This window comes from Bradysia coprophila, unplaced genomic scaffold (genome assembly GCF_014529535.1).
Source record: "Bradysia coprophila strain Holo2 unplaced genomic scaffold, BU_Bcop_v1 contig_297, whole genome shotgun sequence".
In the NCBI taxonomy this organism is placed as follows: Eukaryota; Metazoa; Arthropoda; class Insecta; order Diptera; family Sciaridae; genus Bradysia; species Bradysia coprophila.
The window spans coordinates 8,336,207-8,346,428 of NW_023503555.1; the positions used below are offsets into that span (position 1 = coordinate 8,336,207).

Below are 10,222 nucleotides of genomic sequence, written 5' to 3' on the forward strand. Positions count from 1 at the left end.
CTGAAAATTGACTGCCTTCGACTGTATTTTCCAAAAAAACGTTTTGGGGAAGTTGGAAAAATCTAGGAAAATTCGAGAAAATTCAGGAAAGTGTCCATGTTCACCTTTCATTGATTTTCGCTTCTCTCTAATCGCAGATTTAATAGCTCAAACGGAGATCCGACAACTCTCGCGGAGTTCATCGAGGAAACGTATTCCATAGAAAACTTACGTAGGCGATTAGAAGTTAGGACGAACCATCAATGAATCTCAACTTTGTTGCCAGAAGAAAAAACGGAAAGTCTGTCATTTGTCTAAAAAGTGTAGTTCCGCACATTCGCAGCGATCGCAGATTCACATTGACACACATAGAGAAGGAAAACACAGCTCTGTAGAGAGAGAGACTGGCAGCTTCGTTGTAGTAAATTTAACTATCTTCTAGCTGACATGGAAAAAGAGCGTCTCTAATTAAAAATCCATTAGCCTTAAAAGACACGAGCAATTTTGCGTTGATGGGATCGACAAGTTATATGCTGCGTTTTGCATTGCTTAGCCTGTGGTGAATATCCGTGTCGTTGAATGCAAAAAACATCCTTTAAATATTACCCGGTGCAGTGGTGCAAATTCCACAATACTAACTTTTCTTTCTAACGCCTCTTATTTTGTATGGAACGTCCGTAAAGCAGTGGCCTATACTTTAATTTCAACATTTGATTACAACGTTGAGGCATAATGATGTACTTTTGATGTGTACATCTAAGTAACTTCCACTTAACAGTTATTGGATCAAAACTTTGCTCGAAGCATGACTTCGCTTGGGAGGTGCGGGAAATATGATTATTGTGTAAAAAACTAAAGGGGGAGCTTTTTGAAAGTGGACCAGGCTCCATCGGAGCTATTTTCTAGCGACGCTTTGTTTACATGTCAAGATAGCCCTTAGCCCAAATAGTCGAAAACCACAGTCGTTTAATTTCGATATTCTTTTATTGGCTGAGGAACTTTCACCAAAAGTCGAAAAAAGTTGTTTTTTGTCCGTGATTTACTGCCGTTACAGGCTATGGACAAAGATGTGTGTGGGCTCATTGGATAGGTATTGTCCATGAAATACGGGGCAAGCACAGATACCTTACGTGTCCTGTACCACTGTTCCAAAATAACAAAAATATTGTGTTAGTCAAAGGCTGTAAATTTTATCGGTAGGTGCCCTGATAGAGCCTTAACCTAGCTTTACAATGATGCCCCATTTGCCATAGAAGTGACAGGTTCAGCATAGTTTTTTTAGTACAAAGTGAATAGTGTTCCTTCACTCGAAAGCAAAATATTAATTTTAGAAAATTACACGAATTATGCTGTTTTTGATGTCTATATCACCTGATCTAAAGACTAACATTCGCCAGGTACGAGATATCACCTTTTGAAGTTCATCAAAATTTACAGCCGTTCACTGACACATTTTTTTTGTTATTTTCAAACAACGGTACAGAACATGTAAGATATCTGTGCTTTCCCCGTATCTCCTGGATAATACCTATCCAATGAGCCCACACACATATATGTCCATAGCCACAGTAAATCACGGACAAAAAACACTTTTTTTCGACTTTTAGTGGAAGTACCCCAGCCAATAAAAGAATATTAAAATTGAACGACTGCGGTGTTCGACTATTTGGGCCAAGGGTTATCTGGGCATGTACACAAAGCGTCGCTATAAAATAGCTCCGACGGAGCCTGGTCCACTTTCAAAAAAATCCCTAAAACTGTCTTCGGTACTTGTCCATGTTGTTGTATTTTTACAAAAAAATAATTTTTCTTTTACAAAATTTAACAGGGAAGCTTCTGTCAATACTCTCTCTAGCAAACAAACAACATTTATTGAGGTGGTGAAAGTGTAAAGTAGCCTCTGTAATTTACATGGAAATTACAGCGTAGTCAGTCAAAATAAGTGTCTGTAGAACACAAAGAAGTAAGGTGTGAATGAAACTAACACACTTCGATAATAGCTTGAAATTAAAACACGTAAAATTTACGTTTAACAAAAAATGATTTAATTATCTCAAATCGTACATAAACCGACTGATCGTCATTAAGGTTCTTTTTCAACTGAGTCTTCCTTGCTTCATTACGTCATATCAGAATGTATCGGGTTGCCAGATAGTTGGTTTGCTGACTAAAAACGGATTAGCACTCTAGTTCTCTAAACATTCTCCCCTAGGACAGGGGCTACGGGTGTGACGGTTGATTCTAGAAGACAAAAGAGTAATAGTTGACACGGACAGGTGAGAGTTTGTTTGCTAGAGAGAGTATCGTTTCTGTACGAGGGAAAATATTTTGGAGGTTTAATTCGGAGGCTTTTTCGCTGGTACATCATAGACATATTTAAATCAGGGTTTTTTGTGGTGTTGGAAACGTCACGTTTTCTTATTGTGTAAAAGATCGATTTGCACGATCAGTTATATCAAAACCAGATAGATGACAACAAATGGCGTCATCGACGCTTAGTTCAGCTATTTTAACTAATATTAGAATGTATTGAAATGTGCAAACAATATTCTTTTGTACAGTTTAAATATGAAACAGATGAACGTATGCAGTATTCGTTCTCAACCAAGTCGGATAGCACAAAATTTTATTATTGAAATGGATTCTTTTAACATTTCGTCAGAATGTTCAGCAACAAGTGTGGGCAGAGCTAATAATCTCCTTGTTGCAATGATACAATTACTGACAGCAGCACATTGTCACGTTTCACGACCGTCAATGTGGCCACCAGACTATGGAGAAATAGTGTCACAAGGAGGTATTTTGTTATAAGATGACGGTATATTCTGTTGGTGTGTTAGGTCCCTTATTTGACGTTTCGAAAATGAACCGCTACTGCCTGGTTTATTTTACTCTGCCGTGGCTAAGGTCGAAAATACACGACACGAGCAATTTTGCGTTGAAACGTAGGAACACCATGTGTAAAATGGCTCTTACTCATTTTTTCATAGCAAAGTGACGCCCTCTACAGCACAGCTCGAGTGTCAAAATGTATTCCGTTGTTCGTGTCATCAGCACTAGGGTGGAATTTGTACGATTTTTTTTATTGTTAAAATCACACTCTCGCATGATGCCTCAAAGAAATAAGTTTTTGGAATCGAAATTTACCCAGGAATTTACCTTGCCTGTAAAATTCACGCCGTAAGTGCGGTCGAAATTCAAAATCTTTCTCACGCAAGTCTGTCTAACGCAGCGTCATTCTCATACAAGGAAGCGTTGAAATGTATTTTTCGGTTCACTTTTTCATCGACTCGTTCACTAAATTCAAATTCTAGACGCACTTACGGCGTAAATTGGCGAGTAAGAGGCTTGTTGTTCATAGTCGAATAAGTGGAGACAGTTCATAGCTACAACTTAAGCTATCAAGCGATTCTTTCCGATAAAATGAAGAAAAATTTAGATTTTTAGATTGTCTAAATTTCCATTTACAAGAATGAGAATACATAGAGACAGAGATGTGAAATTTGTGACACACAAGTAGTTGTCAACATAAGAAGTACACTGATAAAAAAATCGTCAACATACGTGTGAAATAGCTGGCAAACAGCTTTATTTCTTCCTTACTTCGAATATGTATATTCCAACGTCTGACATGTGTGTTGTACATTTCTGAGTCCGACGTATAATCATACTGCTCGTGAATATTCGTGTCACTCGAATGTACGTATCCGAAGTAGGCAGAAATGAAGCTGTCTGCCATCCATTTCATACCAGAGAAATGATAAGTTGATATGCCGGTGGCGAGATAGAAGGAATCTGAGGTTAAAAATTCACGCCGTAAGTGTGCCTAAAATTTGAATTTTAAGTGAACGATTCGATGAAAAAGTGAACCGAAAAGTGCATTTCAACGCTTCATTGTATGAAAATGACGCTACGTTAGAAAGACCTCCGCACTTTCCATTTTGAATTTCGACCGCACTTACGGCGTGAATTGTGTCCGGTATGAGAGAGAATTACATACGAATTCTCTCAAGAGAGGTGCCACTTTTTTCGACATGGTCCTTCTATCTCGCCACAGGCGTACCAACTTTTCATTTCTCTGTTACATACATACTGGACGTATGTTGACGGAATTTTTTTTATCAGTGTATGTTGAGATTGTCAAATGCTACTTCCTAAAACTCTGTAATTATTTTATGATGCAGACTTAAGTAACTCAACAGAAACTTTGATTTTCTTTTTTATAGAATTTGGTAGCTATGACTTCATTGTCGTGGGATCCGGCTCAGCCGGTGCTATAGTTGCTAGTCGGCTAAGCGAGATCGAAAATTGGAATGTTCTACTGCTCGAAGCTGGTGGAGATCCTCCAATCGAATCTCAAGTAAGGAAAATTTGATAAGCTAAGAAACGATATTTTTAAAGGTATCACAAACACAGAAGGAAATATAAACCGTGACTTTTAACTTTACTTCCATGTTGTAGTAAAAAGTAACTAGTCACAACCGGGTGCAATTTGCCTAACGACTCAAAGGATGCAATTCAATTCACGCCGGAAGTGCGGTTGAAATTCAAAATCTTTCTAACGCAATGTCATTATTATACAAGAAAGCGTTGAAATGTATTTTTCGGTTCACTTTTTCATCGACTCGTTCACTTGAAATTCAAATTTTAGACACATGATATGAATTATGAATAAACTGCCTAAAGCCTAACCAGCCTAACTAACTCACTTCAACGTACTGCATTGGCCTAACATATTTGTGTAGGAAGAGGTTAAAGTTTTACTTCACTTTACATACTACTGCCATCTATGTAACGTACCACAGCAGAGTAAAGTAAACCAGGCAGGAGCGCTTGATTTGACTAGGGACCTGTATTGTCTTGTAGCCTTTGTATTTTGTGAATAAAATTTTTCAATTCATGTCAGCGTTCATTTGAGTTCATTTTCGTACAGTGTATTAGGTCCCTTATTTACATTTCAAAAATAAACCGCTCCTGTCTGGTTTATTTTATTTTGCCGTGATGTAACGCACTATTCACGCCATAAGTGCGGTCGAAATTCAAAATATAAAGTGCTGAGGTCTTTCTAACGTAGCGTCATTTTCAAACAATGAAGCGTTGAAATGTATTTTTCGGTTCACTTTTTCATCGAATCGTTCACTTAAAATTCAAATTTTAGGCACATTTACAGCGTGATTTTTTTTTTAATTCGTTAATTCGTTAAAATTCAAATTCTGAGGCGCACTAACGGCGTGAATTGTTGAGTGTAAAAGCATTCAACGTTTGATAGATCCGAAACTTGCAGGTACCTGTGTTCGTTTTCGAGCAATTGAAAACCCGGGTGGACTGGCAATTCTATGGACATTCTTCAATGGCCTGCCAAATTAATGGAAAAGACGGTTGTTATCTGCCCCGTGGCAAAATGCTAGGAGGAACGTCATCATTAAATTCAATGAATTTTATGCGCGGATATTCAAATGATTTCAATGAATGGGCTGATGCGGGGAATGCAGGCTGGAGTTACGAGGACATTCTGCCATATTTCAAAAAGTACGAAGGTAATCTGAATAAGAAATTTGTGGCTCACATGGACGGCAAATACCACAGCTCATCGGGTCCAGTGAAAATCTCCTCTCCAAATACATCCAAGCTCGATCAGAAGGTTATTTCATTTTTGAATGATTTCGGCCTCGAATTTATTGAAGACATTAATGCTGAAGCTGCACCGTCCTCTGGGTATACTTTGCTACAAAAATATCATTCGAATGGTCAGCGTAGCGGGACAGCGTATTCGTTCCTATCGAAAGTAACGGATAGGAAAAATTTGCATGTTGTGAAGCACGCATACGTGGATCGAGTTTTGTTAGACGAGAATAACGTTGCGTACGGGGTTGAATTCACTTATAAAGGTGAACATAAAAGGATCGTAAATTGTACGAAAGAAGTTATCGTTTCGGCCGGGGCGTTACAAAGCCCAACATTGTTGATGCGATCTGGTATTGGACCGAAACAACATGTCGAAGAACTCGGAATTCCGTGCAAAGCTGACCTATCTGTTGGTGATAACTTTATGGATCACGTTTCCACATTCCTTGTATTCAAGTACACTAACATCACGTCGAAACCAGCTTCTCCAATGATAATGATACACAAATTATATGAATATTTGATGATGGATCTAAACGCTCTCAGCACAACACCGGTCCTAATGGTTCAAGTGGATACAACAAATATTACTGGGATACCGGACGTTGCTCTCGACTTTGGCCACCTTTTCCAAGGATATCCCAAAGATCTGTTGAAAAGCTCGAATGTCTACACTGGTCTAGATAGCCTCAACGATGCTATCGCGGAAGCGAACCAGAACTCGGCAATTCTGTTTTTATGGATTGCTGGACTAAAGTCAGCATCGAAAGGTTTCATACGACTTGACGAAAACCTCCGCGAGAACATCACTGCGAATTATTTGAGCGCAGCGAGCGACAGAACGGCACTGATTCGTGGAATCAAATATGCAATTCGGCTGATGAAATCGGACGCATTCCGCACAGCTGGAACCGAATTGATTCGATTCGACTTGAAGGACTGTGATGCCCATGAATATTTGTCGGATGAATATTGGGAGTGTTACATAACGCACATCTCAAATTCAATTGGACATGCTGTTGGCACTAGTAAAATGGGAATCGATTCGGAAGCAGTGGTCGATGCAGAGTTAAAGGTTCACAAAACTAAGGGCCTACGACAAATTGACTGTGGCGTGTAAGTGAAAAATTAAATACGAAAATGCAGTTTTCTCTTACGCACTAGGCTCAACGTTTAGAATGATCAAAACCTAATGTGCAGCTTATCAAATATTCGAACATGGTGGAGATCAGGGCCTATTATGTAGAATTAAATTTGCAAAAATTCCCACAAAATTCTCCACTTTGCAAAACTTTTCAAAAAAAAACTTCTACACACCTTCAAAGTCAAATTAATTGCTTTATTCACTTTAAATTGTACTAAAGCAGACAAAAGAATGCAAAGACTTGCAAAATGTGAAAAATGAAGCGCAAATTTTTGTGAATTTCTGTGAATTTTTGCAAATTTTGCAAATTAATTCCGAGGGGTAATCACTGATTTACTAGCTCAGTAAATCACGGTAAATCACGGTAAATCACAGTAAATCACAGTAAATCAAGTAAATCAAAAATGAAGTTTCTACTAAATTTGAATCTATTTACTTCAATTTGTATTAGTTCATGAAATTTATCCTATATGTTTACGGCCACGATACTTCGAAATGTAATCCAGTGACAATTAAAAAATTTTCAAAAATTTTTCAAAAATTTTTGTGATTTACCGTGATTTACTGATTTACTAGTGATTACCCCCTTGATTAATTCTACATAATAGGCCCTGGTGGAGATATCATTTATACACGACTCAAGTCATCCTCTTATTTACGAACTAGTAAATCCTGTTCGCACCTATGGGCGACGTTTCATTACAACTTTATGATATTAACAAATTAACACCATCGGTTCGAATCTTTGCTACATTCCTGCTTTATGCCCACGCTGAACTTTGGACAAATTTTTCACTCACATTTTCTCATTACAACTTGTTTTCGACTCTTGCAGCATTCCTATCAGTATCAGTGGATTCACGAACGGAGTTGCCATGATGATTGCTGAAAAAGGATCTGATCTCATAAAAGAAACTTATTTGCAACACACTTCGACTGACAGTCAGGATAAAATGGTTTCTGATACTGAAACAGTGAGGAAACCGACGTCACACCGAACCATTCGAGAAGACTTATGAGTTCTTAAACCGCGGCTGTTTCACCAACCTTTTGATTGTTAACAAGAATATTAAACGGAACTTCTTTCTGATTATAATTCTTATCAGGTGACGCAGGTCCTATACTATAATCAATTTCAAGGAATCTTAGGGACTAAAGAACATATTTACAAAAAGAATTAATATAAACGGTTGAAATAAAGAGAATTAAAAAGTCAGATACACATAGGGCAGTTTAAAATTAATAATTTTAGAGATAAAAAAGACAGTTGAAAATAAATAAAAAAGCAGAAGATGTAGTTGAGTTTGAACAACCAAAATGGCAGACAAAAAACTTAAAAGGGCAAAAAACTTTTACAAAATAGAAGGTAAAATGATCCATCAGAACAGCCGGAGCGTGAGCGTTTGCTGCGACTGAGCCCTGTACCAATCCGTATATCTATTGCGTATGTGACCCTAGTGCGTCTATCCCCATACTTAGTCCGTAAGCCGTTTGCATGAAATCTGTACATCTTAGAAATAGCGCATAGCGCAATTACGAAGCCCCGTACGACGTTCCTTTCAAATGTAACATGAATTTCAAATTGACCTAAAATTTTAATTTATTGAGTATAAATAGGACCTAGTAGCGGCCTCAGTTCAAGAACCTAAATATACAATTTTGTTAACAACATTCTATTCGGTGGTCAATTACCTTACAAATAAAACAAACATAAGGAAAATCGAATCAAATTTACTCGAGTTATATGCAAAATACACTTAGGGTCGAGGAGCGGCCTTAGTCCTAGGAGCCAAATTTAAAATGTTTTTCCACCACATTCTATTCAGTTTTCAATTAACTTTCATATAAAACGAAAATTAGCAAAATCCGATCAAATGTACTCGAGTTATATGCAAAATACACTTAGGGCCAAGGAGCGGCCTTAGTCCTAGGAGCCAAATTTAAAATGCTTTTCCACCACATTCTATTCAGTTTTCAATTACCTTTCATATAAAACGAAAATTAGCAAAATCCGATCAAATGTACTCGAGTTATATGCAAAATACACTTAGGGCCGAGTCGCCTTTTACTTCTAGGGCCCTAACTCACGGTCCATTCAACCGATTTTAATGAACATTTTTTACCTGAATTGGTATCGACAATACCTGTCTTTGCCGTTCCATCGTTTATTTTGCCGTAGATATCCCAAAAGACCTTAAAACACTTTGGCGGCCCTAACTCACGAGAGGCCGACCCGAATATGCCCATCTTCGAACTTAGCTTCACTATTTCAACTACCTTTCAGGGAATTTTTTTTTTGAAATCGGATTTGATTTACTCAAGATATCGACATGACAGACAGAAGGACAGACGGACATACACAATTTTTATTGCGGATTCGTCATCTATGAATATAGGCAAACACTTTGCCCTTACCGTCTGCTTCGAATTCCATCAATTACACACGGTATCGTAATCCTATAAGCCCCTTTGTACTTCGTGGCAGATAGCACTTTTCAAAGAGGAAGTTGGAAATAAATAAAACAGCAGAATAGGTGGTTGAGCTACAAAAACCAAAATCGCAGATAAAAGAATCAAAATGGCAGTTACTACTTTTCCAAAAAGGCAGTTAAAAATAAGTCATTCGATATGAACAGTAACAGCCGGGCTGTTGATGAGGAACGTTTTCTAGAAGTCAATTCTTTATTGGTATGCATAGTGTTTGTACGAATTAAGTATCAACGTATAGAAAAAGAAGAAGAAATCACGTCGCGACGCGTCGGTTCTTCATTCATACACTTTATTTCACGCCGTAGGTTTGCTTCAGAATTTCAATTTTTTTCTCACACGGAGTACTTTTTGGGTAAGTGGGAATCGAGCCTTTTATATGAATAAAGCTAGTTAAGCGAATTAGTTTCATTTTAAATTTGCAACGGATTGCACATGGAATTTTTAACCCTCTATGGGGATAAAAAAACTTTTTTTTTATGTTACGAATAGATGAGACTGGAGATGGATTACGGCGCGACGTCAGTTCTCTATTCTCTATTCAATCAAAACTCTTCTCATAGAGAACGATTCACTCTATCCCTGAAAGATGTCGCTGCAACAAAACCATTGTCAACAGAAAAATAATTAATTTTTTACTCGACGTATTTCAGTCAAATAAAATGCCATAGTATAGCACATGATCTCAGGACTCCGGAACAGCAATTAGTTTTTCAATCGACCCAACGCACTTCAAGCATGAGTGGTACTCTAAATAGGGTACTGAAACAGGACAGTGTATCAAACAAATTTTGGCACTGTAAAAAAATTCGGACAATTTTTTCATACAAAGTAGTACTCTATTTGGCAGCTGTCACTAATTAATAGCACTTTTGCTTGAAGTGCGTTGATCGACCCTATTTCGGCTTACATTATACAAACATCAATATTTCGAAGTTCAATATGCCAATTTTGAAGCTCTGCAGTAACGTGTGATAGCTCGTTGAG

At 37.7% G+C, this 10,222-nt stretch overlaps 1 protein-coding gene across 1 annotated transcript; it reads left to right on the plus strand.

Annotated features, from left to right (window-relative positions):
• Positions 1–2,560: 2,560 nt before the first annotated feature.
• LOC119079039 (glucose dehydrogenase [FAD, quinone]-like) lies at positions 2,561–8,034 on the plus strand. Its single transcript, XM_037186826.1, has 4 exons — positions 2,561–2,776; positions 4,206–4,339; positions 5,264–6,720; positions 7,584–8,034. Exons 1-4 carry the CDS (start codon positions 2,617–2,619, stop codon positions 7,765–7,767), a joined length of 1,935 nt encoding a protein of 644 aa, XP_037042721.1. The 5' UTR covers positions 2,561–2,616; the 3' UTR covers positions 7,768–8,034.
• Positions 8,035–10,222: the final 2,188 nt, after the last annotated feature.

Coding starts and splice junctions, on each gene's coding strand:
- LOC119079039 (XM_037186826.1), top strand. CDS start 2,617: ATGGATTCTTTTAACATTTCGTCAGAATGTTCAGCAACAAGTGTGGGC. Junction 2,777..4,205: donor AGAAATAGTGTCACAAGGAG/GTATTTTGTTAT, acceptor TCTTTTTTATAG/AATTTGGTAGCTATGACTTC. Junction 4,340..5,263: donor ATCCTCCAATCGAATCTCAA/GTAAGGAAAATT, acceptor CGAAACTTGCAG/GTACCTGTGTTCGTTTTCGA.